The 22,167-nt window shown below is 44.2% G+C and overlaps 3 protein-coding genes across 3 annotated transcripts; 1 reads left to right on the forward strand and 2 right to left on the reverse strand.

Moving 5' to 3' along the window:
- Nucleotides 1-1,209: 1,209 nt before the first annotated feature.
- On the reverse strand, nucleotides 1,210-2,888 carry fkbp14 (FKBP prolyl isomerase 14). Its single transcript, XM_047598810.1, has 4 exons — nucleotides 2,562-2,888; nucleotides 1,993-2,144; nucleotides 1,761-1,888; nucleotides 1,210-1,649 (listed from the first exon to the last, which is right to left on the reverse strand). Exons 1-4 carry the CDS (start codon nucleotides 2,771-2,773, stop codon nucleotides 1,491-1,493), a joined length of 651 nt encoding a protein of 216 aa, XP_047454766.1. The 5' UTR covers nucleotides 2,774-2,888; the 3' UTR covers nucleotides 1,210-1,490.
- A 220-nt stretch (nucleotides 2,889-3,108) lies between these two features.
- On the forward strand, nucleotides 3,109-11,911 carry plekha8 (pleckstrin homology domain containing, family A (phosphoinositide binding specific) member 8). Its single transcript, XM_047598040.1, has 13 exons — nucleotides 3,109-3,269; nucleotides 3,662-3,778; nucleotides 3,884-4,039; nucleotides 4,130-4,251; nucleotides 5,071-5,229; nucleotides 5,360-5,400; nucleotides 5,563-5,690; nucleotides 7,022-7,337; nucleotides 8,059-8,144; nucleotides 9,169-9,227; nucleotides 9,508-9,709; nucleotides 9,798-9,859; nucleotides 9,942-11,911. The coding sequence occupies exons 1-13, from the start codon at nucleotides 3,230-3,232 to the stop codon at nucleotides 10,137-10,139; spliced, it is 1,686 nt and encodes a 561-aa protein (XP_047453996.1). The 5' UTR covers nucleotides 3,109-3,229; the 3' UTR covers nucleotides 10,140-11,911.
- Nucleotides 11,912-13,071: 1,160 nt separating this feature from the next.
- On the reverse strand, nucleotides 13,072-21,513 carry colq (collagen-like tail subunit (single strand of homotrimer) of asymmetric acetylcholinesterase). Its single transcript, XM_047598039.1, has 17 exons — nucleotides 21,375-21,513; nucleotides 20,737-20,846; nucleotides 20,349-20,456; nucleotides 19,535-19,579; nucleotides 19,351-19,377; nucleotides 18,454-18,525; nucleotides 18,110-18,172; nucleotides 17,996-18,022; nucleotides 17,849-17,893; nucleotides 17,738-17,773; nucleotides 17,557-17,637; nucleotides 16,629-16,725; nucleotides 16,000-16,130; nucleotides 15,664-15,783; nucleotides 15,424-15,565; nucleotides 15,214-15,316; nucleotides 13,072-15,120 (listed from the first exon to the last, which is right to left on the reverse strand). The coding sequence occupies exons 1-17, from the start codon at nucleotides 21,469-21,471 to the stop codon at nucleotides 15,051-15,053; spliced, it is 1,374 nt and encodes a 457-aa protein (XP_047453995.1). The 5' UTR covers nucleotides 21,472-21,513; the 3' UTR covers nucleotides 13,072-15,050.
- Nucleotides 21,514-22,167: the final 654 nt, after the last annotated feature.

Here is a 22,167-nt window from a genome sequence, read left to right on the forward strand (position 1 = left end):
TTTCCTTTTGCTTTTCATGTAATATTCAGCTTCTGTCCACTGAATCAATTTTACCTGTAGGTGTGGTCAGCACAGTGGAAATTTGCCAGCTACCAGATGAACTAAATCAGTGCGGAAAAACAGTGGCGCACTTTGTGCACTACAGGTTTCACAGCCTGTCTTTTTAAGCAAGAAACATAACTGAACTGCACACTGCCACATCTCTATATTTCTACACCAGTTTACTGTCTGGTGTTATTTTTATGTAACTGTCACAAGAACTCCGCTCGCTGCTTCGTGCTTCGAATGCTTTGGTTCAGATATTGTTAGCGGGCATTACTCTGGTGGGGGGAGATTGCCTCCTCTTCCATTTCATTGCATCATCTGAAAACTTCTGGAGTTTAACTTGGGGAATTTAGATCTGCAGTCAGTGCTCCACTATTTATTTATTTATTTATTCTTTCTTGAAAGCTTTCATTCATATGGTTAAAAGGAAAATGTGAGACCGGAAAGACAGTGATCCCATGTTTCAGTGACTCCTTTGATCCTCCAAACACTGCGCTTCATGTTGCTGCTGCATAGCTGACTCAGATGATACATTATTAGCCCGATGATTGATCCGTAAGCCTTCCGACAGTATATGCTGTGTAGCATACATATGGCCTCTTAATGGAAATCAAACGGATTGGACTGACATGATATTTGACGTATGATCTGTGCAATCTGACAGCACTACGAGTGTGACAAGAGTCACTCACTGATGTCAAATGAAGGTTTCCCCAAGACACTGTTTGCAGATTTTTAAAACCACTCTAAAATACTGTGTTCTACTAAGGATTCAAGAAAACATGTCTCTTTTTGAATATGATAGTAGCAGGCTTAAAATATAAATTGAAAATCATTTCTAGTAGGGCTTTAAAACATTGCAAGTGACCAATAGACAGTGTCCTCATGATTTACTCTTGATAACAAGTACGTGTGACTCTCCTTTCAGTAAACCGGCCAACCAAATACAGTACCAGAAGCTGAGCAAGTCCTCTGATATTGGTGCCCTTTGAAGAGATTCAAGAGTTGGAAGTCTTTCAAACATCAAGATCAAGAGTGCCATCTAGTGGCTAATGTAGATATTACCTATCCTCCACCCAGTATCACTACAGCTACAGCTAACTGCACACATACATACATACATATGCATATATGATTGTAAAGCTAAGATTAATTAACACAAACTTGTTTCAAAAAGGCACATTTTATGAAACTGCATAAACAAATCAATGGTAGATAAATCTGTGAAGTCACTGTCAGTGCATGTGCAATGGAAATATAAATACAATACTGATGTCATGAAACTCCATCCAGAATTGTGGCAATACTGTTCAAAGTTAAGTATAAAAAAATGAACCTATTGAGAGAATTGTGCTTGAAACCGTCAAGTAACTAATTCATCTTCTCACTGTTTCGAAGGAATTTCCTCAAACTTTTTTTCTCCCAAACGTAACAGAATCAGTTCTTCAGAGCTCATCGTGTTGGTAGGTGAACTCCCTGGACGATATAAACCCATCTTTATCTTCATCCTCATTTTTAAAGATGTCGTCCACCATCACTTCGTGGTGTGTGTCATTAGCTGAATATCCATGTCTCTCAAATTCCTTCTTCAAGAACTCTTTTACCTGAAATGAGGACAGAAAGAAAAAAAATCACTCTCTATATCTCTACAGTGCACATACAGTATATATATCTATGCGTATTATAGAGAAGACAGGTGAAAGGAAATGCAGTACCTCCTCTCTGGAGAGCTTCCAGTCATCGTTGAGATCCATATTCCGGAAAGTTTCATGTGACCGGGGACCATTTCGGATCTCCATGAGCTCAATGTCAAAAATGAGGGTACTGCTGGGAGGAATCTTGCCTGCAGACGAAGCACAATGTCCACGTAAAACAGTCAGTCGTGGTGTATGAGACAGGGAGGCAGGCCTTCTTCGACATGTTTCTTTGTGTTACAGCCTGTTTTACCTTGTCCTTCCTTGCCATACGCCAGTGATGGAGGGATGGTGAGCTTCCTCCGCTCTCCTGAGCACATGTCCTGCAGACCTTTATCCCATCCCTTCAGAACCTCTCGGATCCCGAGAGTGAACCACACAGGATTGTTCTCCCCGTCTTTGCGGCTGCGAGGAGTCAAACAGATCCAAAGCAGTTTAAATCAGTCCACAGCAGTAAGGGTGAAGTTGTTGTGGACGATCATCAAAACTTGTCTGTATTAAGGCCATCACTTTTGATTTTTATTATTTTATCCAAATATTATTAATCTTATATTATTTTACTCTGTTTTATGTATTTAATTACGTTTTCACTGTTTTTACACCTCGTCTGTGTTAAGTATTTTATCTTGTACTACTTGCTTTTGCTTGTTTTGCAAGATACTTTGCAGCTATACAAATTATCTCCACATAAAACTTAGATATTACCGGTGTATCGAAAACACCGACACTATTGTATTTTTTTCTTTTTCTACACAGTGATTCTGCCCAAATCGTACAGAGCAGCATGCAAACTTAGTTGAGTTTATTACATGAGTTTATTACCTGGAATGAAACATGGTGCCATTACTCTCCAGGAATCCATCGTAATGCACGAGAAGCATGTCTCCGTATTTTGATTTTCGGGTACACATGAAGGGTTTGTGGATCACCTCAATTTTCACTTCGGGCTCGGGCAGTTTTCTCCCAGTGACAAACACCAACAAAGAGGGTAATACGGAGCAAAGATAAAAAAACAGCATTTTGACTGAGCTCATTTACAATTTACAACACTTCCCTAAAACAGAAGTCCTAAAATAAAGTACATGACAGAAAAGCCATACGTGGCAGCCAACTTCTTTTCTACGGATGCTACCGCTGATCAGCTGTCAGCCCTCCCTCCTCTACTCTGATTGGACGATTTATCTACAAAGTCCCGCCTTTTATTTACAATGTCTATGTTCATTGGTGCTTTTAGGCGTCAGTCACGTTAAGCCACACCCATCATTCTTAAACCCTTTAGTTGACGTAAACGGGAGCTTCCTCGTGGTTGGTTAGAGCAGGATTCACGAAAAGTTTACGCACTTTTACCTACGTGCTTGAAATGCAAAGCCCGTGACGTTACTCCGCAAATCACACTCTCTGGGCCCGATGGAGTAGCTGCAGTCATCAGCTGTGCATCACATCTTGTTGTGATAAACAAGTAATGAACGACGAAAACACATAATTAAGCAATGGAGGGAATGTTGTATAAGTGGACCAATTACATAAGTGGTAAGATGATGCCGGTGTTTTCCGTGGCAGTGGTGGTTTTAAGGCAGCTAGCTAGCATGACAACGCCACGGCTCACTTTGAGGATTGAGTTTCGAGACCCATACGTTTATTTACGTTTATCTGACTTTGAATTGTGGATTTCTTTCCTTCTTTATTCTGTCTTTGCTGGTGCAGGTGTTCGGGGAATTCAAAGCTAAACGTATTTGCAAAATCTCACCTGGTAGTTGTGCTAGCTAATTTAGCTTCTGTCATTTATAATCCGACTGATTCACCGCTGCTAACATAACGGGAGCGTTTCCTCTCATCAAGTTTATCTAAGCCATGTGACACTTTACAAATGCTAAGAATGAGGCACCGTCGGCTTCACCGTGATGTTTTGACACGTCCCTCAGGTTGGCAGCCTCGCTGGTTCGTGCTTGACGGAGGAACTTTGTCTTACTACGACTCCCAAGAAGATGCCTGGAAAGGGTGCAAGGGCAGCATTAAAATTTCAGTCTGTGAAATCCAAGGTTGGTGTAGCCCCCACTTTGTCCCGTGTGCTGTTTGGCTGAGCTGGAGCTAGTGCTTTGTGAAGATTACAGCCTTATCTGCTGCTGTTGTTGTTGTGCTTGTAGTTCATTCCTCTGACTCGACGCGAGTTGACCTGACCATACCAGGAGAGCAGTACTTTTACCTCAGAGCCATCAATGCAGCAGAGAGGCAGAAATGGCTGGTGGCGCTGGGCACAGCCAAAGCTTGCCTTACGGACAACCGAACCAAGAGAGAAAAAGGTATAAACATTCCCCTCTGCGCAGCCTGCGGTGGTGTAGTCTTTGCATGGCATGCACTCATTTGCCTCTCGTGTCCGCTGTGGTTTGCAGAGCTCCAGGAGAACACAGATGCACTAAAAACTAAGATGTCAGAACTCAGATTGTACTGTGACCTTCTTCTCCAGCAAGTAAACAAGATCAAGGAGAATGATGAGCTGGGAGAAACGGCGGAGGTAAGGTCAAAGTGTGGATGAGCCCGGTGAAATGAGAGAGCCTGTCGCTGCTCGTGTGAAACTGTGGTATAGAGTAGCCCGTTTTCAATTAACTCAACTCTCCACTTGCAGCGTGCTGAAGTTTGCTAATACACCCGACAAACAGGTTGTGTGCTGTTGCATCCGTTGGGACATTTAAATTGGCCTGTTGGCACGGTATTAGTTTTACCTGGGACATCCTGCCATGTCTGAGTTTTATGTGGTTCATTTGCACGTGATGAACAAACTTCTACTCTAATTTACGATCCATAGTTATGTCTCTGATACTTTCCGCCCCCTGCACTCCACTTACTCTGCAAATTATGATGGGTAATAAATATTTTTTGATACTGTTGGAAGACATTACAAACAACCTGGCGGTATTTAAATCAGCCCCACCTTTACAGATGAACACATTAATGCTTTTAGTGATTTCATCCGTCTAAACGGGTGAATGGGACAGAGACATCTCCACTTTGCGCTCTAACATCTGTCCAAACTTTGATTTAAAGAACATCATAATTTTTAAGCGACAAGAGGCAGAAAAAAGCCGAACAGAAAGTCTTGAAAAAGTAAAAACTCACCCCTAAATCACAGAATAATGGTAGGTAATTTGCTGTGTAATTATGACTTTACAAATTACAGACATAGATTCGCACGGGTTTAAGATCACAGACGACCTCCGACGTTACTACAAATTACCGACGTCCCCAGATGAAACTAGTCCCATGCAAATTGGGCTTAAGCTGCAGTTTTAGCTCATGTCTGTGTTTTTTTTTTGTTTTGTTTTGTTTTGTCCAGACGGGCCTAGACACTGGTAACATGGTGAAGTCCACCTGCACTACTTTCCTTAAGACTCTGGAGGAATGCATGCAGATAGCGAATCGTACTTTCATTACGGACATGGCAGCACAGAGTCCACCAGGAACTCCCCCGATTGCAGCCATTAAACCCCAGAAGGTTTGTGTCTCACACCATTTCTGTGACCAGTCAATGTAACATTAATCCAGCGCAAATTATCTCTCATTGTTTTCAAAAATGAAAAAAAATATATGTAATCGCCTAATGTGTTTCCCCACCCACCCAACAGGTTAAACATGTCAATCATTTAAATCAGAACCTTGGAGAAAAGTAGGTTGCCTTTTCCATTTTAAAAGTTTTCTCTTGATATTCCTCTATGTTGTTTTTGTTTAATTTCTGTCGGACGAGACGAAATCGCTCATCAGATTTGTCTCGAAGAATTTTATTCCCGAGTTTTAGAATTTGCACGTTGTCTTGAAATTTTTTTCCCAGGTGGAGAGATTTGACCGAAACCTCAGGAGACGCTATTACACATGACAGCCAGAGCCTTGACTTTGGACCAGAGGGACCAGAGGGACCAGAGGAACCAGACGGACCAGAACAGCATCCCTCCCTGTCGGGTAAGTCAGGTTTCCAAACCACTCAATCAATGTGCTGCACCAGTTTCCTGTAGCGAGAGCTGTTACCGCATTCCTCAAAGGAAAGACCACAGGCTGCCCACAGGAGACTTGGTGGTTGTTTGTGCATCATCTGAGCTGAAGTGGATAGATCATTCCTCTTAGTGAGCAGACAGTGATGGATGTCCAGTTGTATTATTGCATTGCCCTTTGCAGTAACAAAGCCCTTCCACAGAGGAAAGCACTGCTAAAATAAGTCTTTTCCAGTTTATTGTTTTATTCTAATGCTTATTCACTGTAAATACAAAGATATGTGGACGGTATGGATGTGTGTTTTTGATGTTATGTTAAACTGGGAGGTTGAGATATGAGATAATTATACAAAATAACTGTTAAGTGGAGCCCTGCGATAACGCTGGCGACCTGCCCAGGGTGTAACCCCCACGACCCTAGTGAGGATAAGTGATAGTAGAAGATGAGATGAGACTGTTAGGTGGATCAGGGTACCGACACAAGGATCAAAAGAATGGAAAAGTATGGAAAAATATTCATGTTTACAAGACTACATTTGTTTAATTTATGATTTATTAATTTACTTTTGGATTTGACTTAATTTAGTTACTTAACAAAAGCCAGTGAGGCCAAGTCAGTAAATAAAAAAGCATGCACTGAATTTATCTTTAGTTTATTTGTATGAGCTACATCACCTAGCTGTAATCTTCTAGAAATGATTTGGTGACATAACCGCAAATATATTCAGAGTAATGAAAGCACACAATGAATTCCATTATTTCTTTACACGATACACAACTATTTACTCAAATGCCATATTTATTTATTTATTTTTCTCCACGAAGTCTGGAAATTAGGGTCTGGAAAAAGTATGGATGTTTTAAATTTCATATGTGTATGAACCCTGGTGGATCGTAGTAAAGCTGTTAAACTTTTCCTTCTGGAGGAAAATATCAAAAAACAAAGACAATGTAACGAAAAAGTATTACACCAGGAAAAACATGTGTTCAAGCTCCATCTTCACGTTTCACGTTTTCTACACACTAGATAAAGGAAGAAATACGTAGAGTTTTTACAAAATTTGGAGCTGCTGTTGAAACACATTAATATTGTGTATTTCGTTTTAAGATAAGAAAATCCTTTAAAACATTAAATGAATGAGTGCTGTCGCCGTAGTGATTAGGTTGTTGGACTGGCTAAAGGCAGCGAATACTGAAGATATGCAACATTCACATGCTGTGATAAAGCTCTCGACTGCCTAAATTATAGCCTCTGTATTTATCTGTAATATTCTGCACATGTCCGCTGTTCGTCTGTCGCAGACATCGAATCGGCCCAGGAGGAGCGCTCTGAGCCGACCTCACACACTACCCGTGCTGACGCTGAGGCCGAACGCGGCGAGGGAACGGGAGAGGAGGACGAGGGAGAGGACGGAGCCGCTGATCAAGAGGAGACGACGCGAGAGCAGAAGCACAAAGCGGACCAAAGTCAAGAGGGCGGCGACGGCGACAGGGAAGCAAACGCTGTCCAGCCTCCACATCAGCAGGAGGACGGTTCAGACCAGGAGAGCGAGACGACCGGAGAAGCGGCAGAAGACACAGAGCAGGTGGACACTTTCTTCAGCACAATGAGCCACAGGTATGAAAATGCTACTCAGGAAGGTCACATCCTTTAGGACAGTTACTGTAGGGTTGTCTGTGATATCTCAGTATTGCACAGTATTAAGATGAACCAGTTTAAGCTACATGTAGTGTTTTTGTCATCGAGGCACTAATCTGCACAGTGACTTAGTAAATATATAAAATGCATTTACGTGTTGCACAGATTATATTATTATATTAATTCTAAGTTTTAAACATTTGAACTAAACCCGTTTCCAGATGTGAGTGTGTTTATATTAGTGTGTTTTCTCTTGATCACTTGACGCAGAGAGGCGTTCATCTAATATCCGGGTTTGTAAAGTTTTATTTCGTTAACATTTCTCTCTGTATCTCACTTTCCGCTGAGGAGTGCTGCTGAACAGCCGACCAGTGTGTGATTGATCATTTCTGTAATGTTCAGTGTGTGCAGTTCTTGTTTTTAGTTAGTCTTTTCAAATTGTCGGGACAGTGTTAGAGAAGAAAACAAAGCAACTCTGTGAAGTTACACGCGATGTATCAGACTGTAGTTTCAGGTGCTGCCAGGCCTAGAGCTGCATGACATTTTGTGTGAGTCACTTCCCTGGCTTGGTTTGGACATTTGTACCCCCTTTTCTTTTTTTTTCTTTTTCTTCTGTTCTGGTCAAATAAAAACTGAAATGTGATACTTGCGTCTAATGTATTCTCCTGTTTGAATCTGTTCTACTTTTTTTTTTTTTTAGATTTAGTGATATGAGACTGGATGACGACAATGGTATCCCCTCACAAGAGTTTTTGGACTCATGCTATGCAATAGTGCCTGTATTAGGTAGGCCGTTTACTTTCAGTCTCTCCTCATCTTAATCCGCCAGCCTGCTCCTGTTTCTCACGATGCCAGTTTGCATCTCTGGTACTTTCAGCCTTTGATAAGGGGAACTCCTCTCTTCTTTTTTTTTGTTTTTTTTCCTGTTATTATCCGTGCATGCCCCGTCGTCCGTGCTGTCTGTGATTGGTGTAACTCATGATTTGGGAACTTTCCGTCTTGGGTTCTTCATCGTCCTCTTCTTTCATGCCACTTTCCGTTCCTTCCGTCTGTCATTGGCTTTATTTGTTCTTTTTAGCTTGAGAACATATGACGGGGCTCAGCGTCAGTATTAGCTCAGACATGCTCTTGTGCCCGTGCATGTCTTTGTCTGTGTGTGTTACACAGACACGGAGGCAGCCGCTCCCAATCAGAGTGCCAATACAATACAAAAAACAAATTCCTGGACATTTAATAGATGCACACTTTGTTCTTCCATCATCGTTGATTAAATTTGGTGGTCGGATTAGAATATTTTGTGGTATTTTTCATTTAGCACACATGTAGGACATGCCATCTTATGGTTATACCATCTTTTATTTTAAATGAACCAAGACAGGACCTAAATATACTTAGAATGAGGTAAAATAAATAAAAAAAAAGATGCTTTTATCGTGGTACTCTTTAGATTTACACGACCTGTGTGTATTATCGACACTTCAAAAATGAGCTTTTCATTTCTACATGGGGAGTCCTTCACAAAGCCTGCTCTGTTTCTACACTACCCCCGAACTTTAATGTCTATTCTAATGACTATTCATTCGTGTATAAACACAATATTTTAATCTTCAAACCTCCCTGTCTTTCCTGTGCTCAGTCATAGGTCTTGTAGTTTACCTTCGCCTTCGTTCACACACTATATTTATATTTGCTGTTGATGTCCTCTTCCATCACCTTTGTTCATCCGTACACCATTTCAAAATAAGATGCAAAGCTGAGTGAGTGTATTGTCCGAGCAACAAAGAAATGATGATGGATTCTCTCTTCTCAGACAAGTTGGGCTCCACAGTGTTTGCACCAGTCAAAATGGATTTTGTTGGAAATATCAAGGTGAGTCTGACGATCGTCCGAGTGACTCATTGGGAAACAAGTCTTTCAGAATCGCTTTGAGCATTGTTCAAATATCCTGTGACAATCTGAGTCAGTCGGTAGGAGTTTAACCGTTCACTAGGCCTCTTCCCCATCCGGTTTATCTTGCACGTCGGATATTAATCCTGTTACGGTTTCTCTCTCAACGATTAAAAGTATTGTAACATTTCTTAAGTATGTATTTCATTTACTTAAGCGTCAGAGCTGCGTTGCTACATCTCTCTGGCTCTTGCTCCTGTAGAAAATCCACCAGAAGCTGCTGTCAGACCCCGACAGCTACCCCACACTACAGTCCATCGTGCTGCACGAGGTGCAGACGGACGTGGCCCAGGTGCGCAACTCGGCCACCGAGGCCCTGCTGTGGCTCAGGCGAGGCTTGAAGTTCCTCAAGGAGTTTCTGTCGGAGGTCAACGACGGAGCGCAAGACATCCAGGGAGCACTAAGTGAGCCACACTTTTAAGGGTCAGACTTTTACGGCCCGGCGCGCGTTCGCTCCGAACGTCAACATTGTTTCTGTTCTTCCGCACACAGATAACGCCTACGGGAAAACTCTCCGGCGGTACCACGGATGGGTCGTGCGAGGTGTATTCGCAGTAGGTGCCGCTCCCCTGACATCAGCGCCCGTGCCTGCGTTTCTTCGGACTTTTACACGATTTCCCTTTTTTTGATTCGCAGCTGGCGCTGAGGGCCGCTCCGTCCTATCAGAGCTTCTCCGCTGCCTTGGTGTCGAGGGAGGGCGACGAGCTGAAGAGCGGCTTCACCAGCGGCATGCACAGGGACCTGGGAGTGTACCTGCCCGCCATGGAGAAGCAGCTGGGCATCCTAGACGCTCTGTACGAAGAGTACAACCTGGAGTCCGATGAGGTGGTGTGAAGCTTAAACTGAAAAGCGACTCAAGGACGGACAAAGCCTGTCCAAAGCGGCAGGGCAGCGGTCAACTGCTGGAAGAAAGGTGCCCGGATGCATTTGTCGTGCGTCGTGTGTACAAAATAGTGTGAGCATGTCTCATGTCAAGTGTGAGGTATTTTAAGTGGTTTTAAGACCCTGCAAGAGTTTAGGGTCGAAGTTTGAAGGTGTTAACGTTTGTATTCAGAGGCCCTCGAAGTGCAGACTAATTAAGACGTGAACGTTTTGAAGAAGCGCAGATTCCAGGTCTTGTTCAAAAGGCCGTCGGTGGCGTCGGGGGCTCCACACCCCGTTATGCAGACTCCAACCATAATTACCCGTGGTGACATCTGTTACTGCTTCTCCTTCTGTCGTCGTGTTGTGGCTTTCTATGTAGTCGATACATCCTAAGGTGCAGACACAAAGTATTTTGTTCCGGTCGCTTCCGTTGGAGAACAGACGTGATTCCTCGGTGAAAGCCAAGAAATTTCTATTCACTATTAATTGTCGTATCCCGCTTCACTGGCTCCTTCGAACAGGGAGACGCTTGCACCTGGCACAGAGCACTCCTTTTTACAAAAACAGTGTCGTGCTGTTCCAGTGCCCAAAACGCGCAATAAGCAAGTGAAAGAAGTGAATGTATTATGAGACATTTGTTTTTCTTGCACTGGCTCAAAGTTTAACGGAGCTTATTGTCAATGTTAAATTATATTCTTTCCCCGATATCCTCCTCTAATCCTGCAGTTTGACAATGTGTAGTCGTGTTTGACGTCAGCTCATCACGAGCTGTTGCTCTCGAGTTTTTTTTTCGTGGGACCAAAAATGAATTGTGATGCGAGCGGCCTCAGCCTCCTCTGCCTATAGTAAGAAAACACAGGAATGAAATAACACAGCATTTCTTAAAAAAAAAAAAGAAAAAGTATTGACAACTGCTCTTCATGTGGACATGTTCTCCACAAACCTATGCATAGTTCGCCTCTTCACTATGTCTATTTATTATCTTTTATTAAGTTCACGTCAACGACAGGGTGATCATTTTCACGTTCGCGCCAATGTATGGACGTTTGCATCCATACAGTATGTTTACTGACTGCATGTTTTACGGATGAAGTAACATAGTTGTCAGTGGAAACTGAATAGAAGCAAAGGGCTTGAATTTAACCAAGTAAACTAATGATCCTAAAGGAGGAAGATTGTGCAACACGTTGCTCGTCTTTCCCCTCTGTACTGAGAATGAGCAAATTGACCTGTTTTTTTTGTTGTTGTTGTTTTTTTTATCATCTCATCCATTCCCTGCTCTACTTGTAGTCAAGTGTCGTTACTTCTTATACTAAATATTTTATGATGTCAACGAGAGTGGTAAGACTCTTCCAGACCAGGTTCAAGTACAGCCATAGATTCACTGAGCCATTAGAACAAAGCAGGAACATCCTCCGAGGGCTTCAATTCTTGTTGTTGTTCTTTTTAACCGAGACTTACCACGTAGTATTTTTTATCTTTTATTCTTTATTCATTTTCGAGGAACACATACAGGAAAAAACAAACATAAAAAACAAAACTCTTGCGTACAATAAATAAGTCGTTGGCAGTAGGTTTACATCACTGATGTGCAATAGGCTGAATTCAGACGAGTTTTAATGTTAGTTGAGAACGTGCTATTGTAATGATAATACAACAAATATTTGATTTGAGTTTTTTTTTTCTAAGGATGTATATAAGATGCTAATTGATTTTTTACATAATAAATATAATGAAATTGTCACGTGTGTAGCGTCCTGCTGTTTAATGCGATAGAGGCCTAATAGAGGTAGAATGACTTGAAAATTAGATTTTTTTTTCAACCAAGACAATTAAATAAACAAATAAAAGATAGTAAATGATGCCCAGGTGCTGTGGTTTAAGCTTAAGTAACACCTCTGCATTTAGTAGTGTGTCCTCTGCCGGTGCCATGGCGCCCTGCGTGCCAGTAATTCCTGCCTATAGGTCAGGGATTTCACCTGGCTCTGCCTGCTTCCTGTCTCCCGTGGTTTCCTTTAACGCTGTCCCTTGTGGCCCACAGCTGTAACGTTGCACTAGAATAACCCCTTTTGTTGGAAAAGAGTTTGATTTCAGTTCACAGACTCGAGTTAAAAATAGGCCGAGGTTCCTGCAAGCGGAGAGCGGGGAAGTCGGTTAGAAAATGTTTAGCTCGTTAGTTCATAAACGAATTAGTGAATTTCCCCCATAAGGGAAGCGTTTTGAGGTTTCCAAACAGTAAACTTCCCTTGAGGGGTGGGGTGGTGGGGTTGGGATTCTTGTGAGAGCACAGCGGATCTTTTCATTACACAGTAGAATCAGGCCGGCCCCCTTGCATTTCCAGCGACATTTAGCAAGATAAATCTGATTGGCCTGGTCGGGGGAATGCACATGATGGGACAGATACGCCAAGGTAAGCTTTTACTCGGGTATCTGAGCAGACAAATTGTCCTGATGCGATTTGGAGAAGGAATACGGCATGCTAATACGGTTACACGGCCACATCCAGCCGCAAACATCTCGGCCGAAAAACGCTTGGACGGCTGCCCGACCGCGACCTGAGTCCCCGCGCCTCGTCTCCAGGTACAGACTGGGCTCTGACTCTGGATACATTAAGACGGAATAAAAAGCTGAAAACCCATCGCCATGTCTGAGAAACGGAGTTCACTTTGTGGTCTGTTTACTATTCAGTCCATAACGAAGCACTCAGCAAGGCATCTCTTGACCCGATGTATCCATCAGGTCAAAACAGATGCCTTTTTTTTTCTTCTCTTTTTTAAGTTGCAGCTCTGAGAGAACATGAACAGCTTCTTTATCGCTGTCTATTAACTTTTTGCACACTGGCTACCAACCAACGAGGCAGCTGCTGACAAACCCCTGACATTTAGACTTGGATGACAGAGTGAACCATTCAAAGTCCCATTTTATTTTCAAATTGTCCGCAAATACAGTAAAAATCATATCAGAATAATGAAAAAAAAAAACTGTCACAGTGCATAACTACACTTTTGGGAAGCCTTACAGTACGTTACCACATGCACGTTTCAGCACTGTTGTGCCTACACACGGTACAGGACAGAGCACAGCAGCAGCAGCAGCAGCAGCAGCAGCACAGGCCACAGATACAACATTCAGCACAGTTTCCAAAAAGGTATTTTCAGCTTTGTGCATGGCACGGTTCACCACGAAAAAAAAAAAAAAAAAAAAGGTAATCACATGACAGTACCTGGGCAGAGCAAGACTGACATTTCTTAAGACGCCTGCTGATGGCTGATGAATACGTGACGAGCGGGTTACAGAAACAAAGGTTGACGAGTGGAAGTGATTTTTGCAAGCATGCAGACACAACGTGTTAACAGTCTTTATTCTTTTAATTGCTTCTTTTTCTTTTTTTTTTAAATAGAAGAATCCCTTTATAGTACATCTAAGTAATGCTGAGAAAAAATCTCTCCCTTGGCACTGGGACTCGTTACAGAAGCTTATGGAAAACGTCAGCTTATATATCAGCACAGTCATTTTCAACACTGGCGCCCAACGCGGCACGCTACACCTACACCGTTAAGTTTACTGTTGAGCTTCTCGGTTGCTATTCTACATAGTGTAAGACAGAAAAGACTGGATAAAGAGGTATCAGAGTAAATACAGTAATGACCATAAAACAGACTGGAATTTGAATTCCTCCCCGTCTAGCAGCTACAGACTACTCCAGCCTTTTTTTTTTTTTTCCTGTGCGGTGAGTCAAGTTAAGAACATCAACAGTTTCAAGCCTTCGCATACAGTGTGTTTCGTTTGTCCCCCGAAGCACATGGGAGAGATTCTACGGGGGCCGCACGTCGTTTAAAGCTTTGAGTTTGAGTCACCTGCGTGCCTCGGCGTACAGTCGCGGCCGTTTCATTTACAAAGAGGGGGAGTGAGGGGTATGCGTGAAAGGTGCCGTGTGGAGCTACATGACCTGTCAGTTCCTGAGAAGTTGCTTGGATTTACGAAACCTTGTCAAGTACAGTACTATCACGGGCTAATGAAGTCTCAGGGCCATTGTGCGGCCCTGGTTTAACAGTCTCACAAATATTTCAAGTGCATAACTCGCTATATATATATATATGTATATGTATATATGTGTATCCTTTCTCGTATGATCTCACTATGTGCCTAGTTTTATCTCCGCTGTGGAACAGAAAAAATCATGTTGCAATATTAAAAGTAAACAGTACAAAATGTCGTCGTGGCAATAATAAGTAACGTGATAGGTGACATGCTTGGATAGTGACAGCTGCTGTCGTGGTCTCGGTTATCCCAGCCTCATGCAAATGCTGTGTCATTCACGCTGCAGCGGAATACCTGTGGCCATGGGTCGGGATGTCCCACTGCCTCTCTTTCTCAGCAGTAACTGGGTCAAGATTAATACCCTCTCCGCCCCCAGCGTCCGCTCCTCCGCAACACCTCCCACCAGCGCTCGATTGAGTCCCTGCACGGCCGCCGCGCAGCTTTTTACTCGCGCCCGGAGGCCGCGTCCCCCCCGGGGGCCGCGTGGCGAGGAGGCCTGCCGAAATCCCGCTTGTTTAAGACAGAGCGCGGTCGTCCTGTGCATTTTCGTGTTTGTGTGTGGATCTTTCGCCTTTCGCTGACCGACTCTGGAACTCCGAGGGGAGCTACGTGGCATCTCAGCAGCAATACGGATGAGTTACATGTGTGTATAAATAAGTTGTGTTCTTTCTATCACCAGAGAATCACTGGCTGCCTCCTCCTTCAGAGTCTCTTGCTTGAAGCATTATTGTTCGTTTTTTTTTTTTTGTTTTTTTTTTTTTTTTTTGCATGAAAACATTCTCGTTATGTGTCAAGCAAACAGCACACAGAGGATCCTGTCGCCAGAGTCCAGACTCCTCCTCAAGTGAAGTACTTGCAGTTCGTGGAGTCGATGACGCAGTACGGCGTGCACTTGAGGTGGCCGTACGACCTAAAGGGAGAAACCACACGGACGGTTTTACATTTTCACGTTTTCACGCGAAACATTTAATCCACACTCAGTCTAGGAATATAATGTGCTTACCCTGGAAGATATGAATTACATGTCTGGTATCCAAAGTCTTTTCCATCACACTCCTCGGCCCCCTCGTAGCGGTATCCGTCTCCACAGTAGGCGTGTTTACACTCTGCGGTGACGGGAGACAGCAGGGAGCGTGGGGATCATGTTATAAGTGCACAGCAAAGTAGCACTAACAAACCATCAGAGACGATCTATCAGGGGCAGGCTACTTACTGACGCAGCCGTCGGTAACGACTCTGTTTCTGTCATCACACTCCTCCCCAATGGAGATCTGCACTATCCCGTCTCCACAGTAACCATCATCATCAGGTGCATTTTCCATGGACTGGAAGGGCGTCATCTGGAATGGAAAGGTCTTTTGCAGAGTTTAAAAAACTTGAACAAGAAAAGAAAATCTGATGGAAAAAATAAAAGGTTTAAGTGAAGCAGAGTTTTGGTTGCGCGCGGTCCTACCTGGATGGGCAGCCAGCCGTCAATGTCTTTGAAATAGAGAGACCTCTGGTCTTTCCGGAATGCGAGAGCGTTGTCTGTCTGAAGGCGCTCCAGTTCCTCCTCGTTGCTCACCACGAAGATCTAAACGAACGGCAAAATGAGACCAAAAATGTGCTCTTTTGAACAGTTTAGCAATGATGGGGGTGCAATTCAGCGGCCATCTAACAACCCAGCAACTTATTAATGCTTCCGATTTTATCTCCAAATAATTTATTTGTTTTTGGAGAAATTGGCCGCATAATCTCATTGGAATAATTAACTGATAATATCATGACTGCAACAAAACACGATCCTCACCGCTGGTACTCTGGGATGGCTTCCTGAGGATGGATAATCATAAACGGAAGGACCACTGATAGAGCTGCAGCTACACTTTCCAGGAGGCCCCGGGGGACCACGAGCCCCCTTTGTGTTGACCATGTAGAGTCCTGCGCATACACAGTGGGGGAAATAAACACCAGAGAACGAGCGGCGGCTGTGGGTTACATGAGCAGGAGCATGCTGCTGAGAGCTGCTGAACGCAGCGTGTAGCATAAATCAGCTAAATCTAGTATCGCTGATGAGTCTATCAAGAGGCAAACACGATCAGCTTAATTCACACAGAAACCCGACCCAGATAACAAATGTCACTTTAATCTTGTGGTGACATAATATTTGTAAAACCGTAGCGAGGGTGGACATCTGTGGATCCATTTCGGCCACATGATGTCACGACGAGGGCATCCTGTTTCAGCTCAGGAGATTAGATTTCTCCGGGCGCTAAATAAGACTCCCGGTGTTGCCTCTTACACGGATCTTAAATGTGCTTCCTTCTGCTGACGCGAGTGTTTTTTGGAGGCGTACACAAACCGAATCCCTCCGAAGCGGATGGATATTCATTTAACTTCTGTGTGTGTTCTCAAAAAAAGTGTTACATCTGCTTGGACCTGTGGCGGGTGAACCAGGAGGACCTGGGTGGCCTGGAGTTCCCTGTGGGCCTGCCGGTCCCATGGGGCCGACACTTCCTGAGTCTCCTTTCACCCCCTGAAAGGCAATACATGGACACACACAGTGATGAAGGTGCAATGGCTCCGAAAAAAATGATTCTCGGATAAACACGAGAGAAATTAGTGACATAAATCAGGCGTCTTCAATGTTTTTCAGGCTAAGGACACCCAAACTGTTGGGAAATCAACCCATGAAGCCCTTACCTGCCATATGTGTTCTATATTAAAGTCTAGTGCTATTTATAAATATACATCATTATTATTAACATGTTGTTTTAAATGTTAAGCTGTAAAAATAATACACGGGTTCAGATATTCATTTATATATATATAGCTGCACTGTTAGCTTCTTTTCTGCTGTATTAGCATGTGACTGGGATTTCCCCTGGAGACAGGACAGGCTCTCAGCCAATTAAGGGGAACCTGACAGAATCAGCGTGTAATATGCAGCCTCATGATTGGCTCAGCAGTGATAGGGGCGGGGCCTACTGAGTACATGAGGCTTAGATTGACAGGTCTCTGAAATGGTGCGCTGCTGAGACAGCTCCTGTATCGCAGAATGAGTGAAGTGTTGACTAAAAGATAACGTCTTCTGCCTCCATTTACCCCTTTACTAAAATATGCTGGATTCATGTTAATGGATATTTTAAAAAAAATGAAATTTGTGGGGGAAAATTAAAAAAATATAAATGTCTAATAACCAAAAGGTTTTCGCAAACTCCTCTGTTGAAGACCTATGATATAAATGAATGATTATGTTTTAGATATATTTGTAAGCTGTGCGTTGGCAGGTTTCTCCACAAATCATTCTCGTACTCATACTTCAGTTCTGAGAGTAGATATACGTCACACAACTGCATCTCCTCACCTGCTTGCCTCTCTTCCCTGGTCGACCAGTGGGTCCTCTGTTTCCTGAGATCCCAGGTTCTCCCTTTGGACCCATTTCCCCCTTCATGACAATAACTCACTTTCAGATGCAGGTACATTCATTTAATTGGTAGGAAGTGTTGTATTTCTTAAGGCGCGTTGTGTTTGCTTGCCTGACTCACCTTTTGTCCTAGCATTCCTGGGAAACCCATTGCTCCCTGTGCGTAGCGTACATAGTATCACTTCAAATGTTATACTGTATGTGTTCAAATCTGATGATGCACTCTACTCACTTTATCTCCTTTCACTCCGTTCTCACCGCGGTCACCTCGAGAACCCTGATGGAGGGAGCAGATTGAGGTGTGTTACATTTGTGAGCTGTTACAGACAAATGAGTTAATAAATAAACCTTTAGCTATTTCCTACTGACAGACACGTACCTTTTCTCCTTTATACCCAGGCAGACCCTTGAAGAAAAGGATAACAAAATTAAATAATGAATGACGAAACGAAATCGTCATTCCCGATAAGTGTGGAGTATATGTTGATCATACCCTTGGGCCAATTGGTCCTCTGGATCCAGGCAAACCCATTAACCCCGGGTCACCCTTTTCACCCTGGAACGGACAAACACATTAGGATTAGGGCTGGGGTTAGAATTTTTAAACAGCAATATTACCCCAACCCAAAGGAGAGATCATGATCGCAGACCCACACAGAACAGGTTTCTTGGACGTTACATAACAGAACAGAACTACACTCCTCCACACTACTTCCCTCAGACACTTACTGGTCTTGTGTAATGTTGTATTATACATATATACATATATACATATACATATATATATATATATATATGTATATATATGCTCTACATTGTAAGGTCTGACTTACTCACTTTGGGCCCACTTGGTCCTGGCCATCCAGGTGGTCCCCGCGCCCCAGGAAATCCAGGAGGCCCCGTCCGTCCCTAACAGGAGAAACTAATTTTAAAACAACCCGGCATCACAAATCTACCTCGTAAAAGGCCAATAAAACAACTGCTGCCGCCGTTGAAGAGGCGATTAGCTGTTTATGAAATCAAGACCTCGCATACCTGTTTGCTCCCCGGATTATGAACAGAAAGAGAAATCGAAGGGCAGTATTTGCTGCATTAGCTGACAGCCAGCCCACCACAGTATTTATCAGACACATGTAGGGGGGAGAAGGGCTTTAACGAGCCCTGTCACTTTGCTCTCTTTAATTAAATGATGGGCTGTATATAGAACAGGAGTCTGTGCTTGTGGGAAATAAAATGATTAATGACCTGGCTGAAGCACTAAGCTAAATTGCACTGCAGTGCTGCAAAGCTGCTCAGTCAGGCTACCGGCTAGTGGATCTCTCCCACAGGACCACTTTCACTGCTCCGCCACAGCGACTAATCATTTAGGAGGTCACTTCTCTTCTGCCCAAACTGCCTGCATCCTCCTCCAGTTCTGATCTGACAGGGGGGGAGGCTCGACGCTGGATGCCAACCGCGAGGCTTTTTTTCTGCGACGTAGAGCTGACCGGCAGCATGTCAAGTCCCCGTGCCACAGAAAACAGCCTGTCTCAGCAGCCCCGCGCCCCTCGCATCCTGCCAGTGTGACTGGTCTGTCTCCTGTCAAGGTTGTTCTTGCTCTCAATTTCTTGATGTATACGACCAGGCACTGGCAGCGCTCTGACTTGCAGCGAGCGAGCAGGCGGAGGCATTGTATCTCATTTTTGAGTAAATCCACTTAGCGAAGAATATGGAGTGATTAATGGAGACTCTCACCTTTTGCCCAGGTCTTCCGATTTCTCCCTGACAACGGGACGCGGAGGAAGGACAAGGACAGCGGTCATTTAATACACTTACGGGAAGCATTTTCCAGTAGCGTGCAACAAGTCAACTGAAGTTGAGCTTGCAAAGCAATGAGTAGATTGTAAAACAAAATGAGAATAGACAGTGAACTGAATACCTTTTCTCCTTTAGGCCCTCCTATTCCAGGTAAACCAGGTGGCCCCTAATGAAGATACATTAACAAAACAAAACAGATACATATTCATAAATCACAGAGATACCCATCTACCATAAAGTAGTGTCTTCCTCTGGGAGAACACAGCTACAGTTTCAATTAACTAAAGGCTGAGTGGCCCCTATTGATTTAAAAAGTGCCTTGAGGGTCTCTTTTCTACTGAAACGCTGGCGCAGTGCAGCCGGTGCTGTAACAGCCTAAAAGACGAGCAACCACAGCTGAAGCCCGGGCCGCCTTTTGCCGAATCCGTGCTTCACTAATGTAACGCCGGGCTTCCGCTGGCGAAGGGCTACAAGCGCCTATCGAACCAAAACTGTCCCGACGTCTTTCATCACCAGAGAGCACAAACACATGGACACAAGTTGTGTTGGTAATCCCTGGAATTTACGCGGCACAGTACGCCTTTCCAAGCAGACAGCTCTTCGGACAGTTTCTGGGAATGATGTGTGGCACACTGGCAGGCAGTGGAAAAAGGCTATTTGTGTCACAGCTAAATGTGGAGCGTTAATGGGCCACTGTGTTGCATGGGCCAGAGAAATCCCCATCTCCTGCTCTGCAGGAACTGTCACGTTGGAGAAGAGATGGGTTTAATGCGCCGTCGTTGGGAGTACTAATTCTTAACGCCTCAAAACTATTTAGAGCCCAACATGAAACAGAGACGATCAGTGACGTGTTGGAATCATGCAGTGTCAAACTCCCTGATTCATTGTGCATGTTTAATTCAAGGATAATGGGGATGAAGAGCCTGGTTTCCTACCTGAGGTCCGGGGGGACCAGCAGGCCCGGTGGGGCCTTGGACGCAGGGAGAACCTTTGTCCCCATTGTCCAACCCAGACTCAGCACCGTTATCTCGGCGGCCTTCATCCTGTAAACAAGAAAACAAAAAAGCTACGACAAATCCTTCTAGGAAGGCAGCCTGAGCAGAATGACATTTTTCCAATGACAAGTCAACATAACGCCGACTTTCAGCCCCTTGACAAAGTTTGCCACAGAGGTGAAAAAGAGGCCGACCATTGAATAATTTGACCCGACAACCTCATTCGGGGGTCAAAAAGACAGTAGGCATGTGCCTATTTGGATATAACCCGAGGACATATCAACAGTTTGATATTCCACAATAGAAAGTCACATGACGTTAAACTCACTTGAGTGTGGCGGCGCCAAAGTGAAGGGGGTGGAGGAAACAGCGGGGGTGGAGGAGGACTCAGCAAACAGCACGGGCTGAATCTCTTCTGCTGCTCCAGGGATCTGAGAGCTGTGCAAGGCATGCATGCAAGTCACAAATTACAGCAGGAGCACAAAAGTTCAAAGCAGACAGTCAGAAGAGGTCGTCATGTCTGCTGTTTTAACTTCTGCACCGCCTGGATCCTGAGCTCATCACCAGCGCGGCAACAGAAACGCTTCATTTATGACGGACACATGGCCATGCAGCCGAGGAACATGTGACAAATTGCCAGCGCGTTTCATTTACAGTAAACCTTGCACACGTCCCAATAGGTTCCAGCAACATGCATGAACATCAGAAGCAACGGGGGAAACAGGTGCAAACTATCAAATCGTGACATCCATCCAGCAGAATTCCTAGAGCTGGACGCACACATGAAGTGGCTCTCACTTGAAGGACTGGAGCTCGCTATTTATAGAGGCATTTCCAGTCTACCTCATGGGCTACAAGAAAATAAAAACAAGTCTACTGAGATGAGAATTTTTTTTTTCCAGCCTAATCCTAACGCTGCGTGTGCACGTACACACACATGCACGCTCAGGATTAAAACATTCTTACCGGCTGGGAATGAAATAAAGCTGTCCAGAAATGAGGATTGAGCCAGGCCATAACAAAACCACAGCGGCAGACACAGTCCAAGTGTTAGAAGAGTCATGCTGCTCCAGATAGTTGCCGGACTTTATTTCTGAGCCACAGCAGCCCTCACACGCTGCCTCGTTCTCTCCCTCTCTCCTCACCGTCCTCTCTCTCTGCTCCCCTCCCTCTGAGCGCGCTCCGCTCCGCTCTCCTTTACGCCCTCAGAAGAGGGTACGCCGACCAATGTCCATTAAATCTTTCCTCCGCATCAGTGTGCGCTAAAATTACAGGAGACGGCCTGCCAGCTGCTTCCAGTGCCAATATTAGATCCCTACTACTGCAGGGGGTGCCTTTTGTTATTTCCACTCCTCCGCAGAGCGCACAGACATTTGACATGTGCGCAAAGGCCTTTTTTTAAGTGCATGTGTGCATCTTGTGACAACTTTGGTTGTAAGCGTCCAGCATCCGCATCGGCTGGTTTTTATTTTAATGCAGCAGTCCATCCAGCAGTGCACCGTGGTGTCCATTTAGTCCAGGCTAAATTGATTCTATTGCCCAGTCCCTCCACCATAATTAAGTCGCAGCAATTCCGAGGAAGCTCTTTGGGGGAGGTGGGAGCTCTAAAAGAAAGATCTTCTCAACACGTACTGGAAATGACCGCAACACGAGGATAAAAATGCAAAGTGCTGCAAAAGTAAGCTGTGGACCCTGCATTAAACCTTTGCAGATACCTCAGACGTAGATGTGTGTGCATCCTTATGACGCCCCTCAACCT

Source organism: Mugil cephalus, chromosome 11 (genome assembly GCF_022458985.1).
Source record: "Mugil cephalus isolate CIBA_MC_2020 chromosome 11, CIBA_Mcephalus_1.1, whole genome shotgun sequence".
Taxonomy (NCBI): Eukaryota; Metazoa; Chordata; class Actinopteri; order Mugiliformes; family Mugilidae; genus Mugil; species Mugil cephalus.

Excerpts from the sequence above, each read along its gene's own strand:
- fkbp14 (XM_047598810.1), bottom strand. The coding sequence starts at position 2,773 with ATGAGCTCAGTCAAAATGCTGTTTTTTTATCTTTGCTCCGTATTACCC. Across the intron at positions 2,145-2,561 it reads GGCACCATGTTTCATTCCAG|CCGCAAAGACGGGGAGAACA; the intron begins GTAATAAACTCA and ends GACTCCTCGCAG. Across the intron at positions 1,650-1,760 it reads GGAAGCTCTCCAGAGAGGAG|GTAAAAGAGTTCTTGAAGAA; the intron begins GTACTGCATTTC and ends TCCTCATTTCAG.
- plekha8 (XM_047598040.1), top strand. The coding sequence starts at position 3,230 with ATGGAGGGAATGTTGTATAAGTGGACCAATTACATAAGTG. Across the intron at positions 4,040-4,129 it reads CCGAACCAAGAGAGAAAAAG|AGCTCCAGGAGAACACAGAT; the intron begins GTATAAACATTC and ends TGTGGTTTGCAG. Across the intron at positions 9,860-9,941 it reads TCGTGCGAGGTGTATTCGCA|CTGGCGCTGAGGGCCGCTCC; the intron begins GTAGGTGCCGCT and ends TTTGATTCGCAG.
- colq (XM_047598039.1), bottom strand. The coding sequence starts at position 21,471 with ATGACTCTTCTAACACTTGGACTGTGTCTGCCGCTGTGGTTTTGTTAT. Across the intron at positions 18,526-19,350 it reads TCGGAAGACCTGGGCAAAAG|GGACGGACGGGGCCTCCTGG; the intron begins GTGAGAGTCTCC and ends TTCTCCTGTTAG. Across the intron at positions 17,774-17,848 it reads ACGGAGTGAAAGGAGATAAA|GGAGCAATGGGTTTCCCAGG; the intron begins GTGAGTAGAGTG and ends CGCTACGCACAG.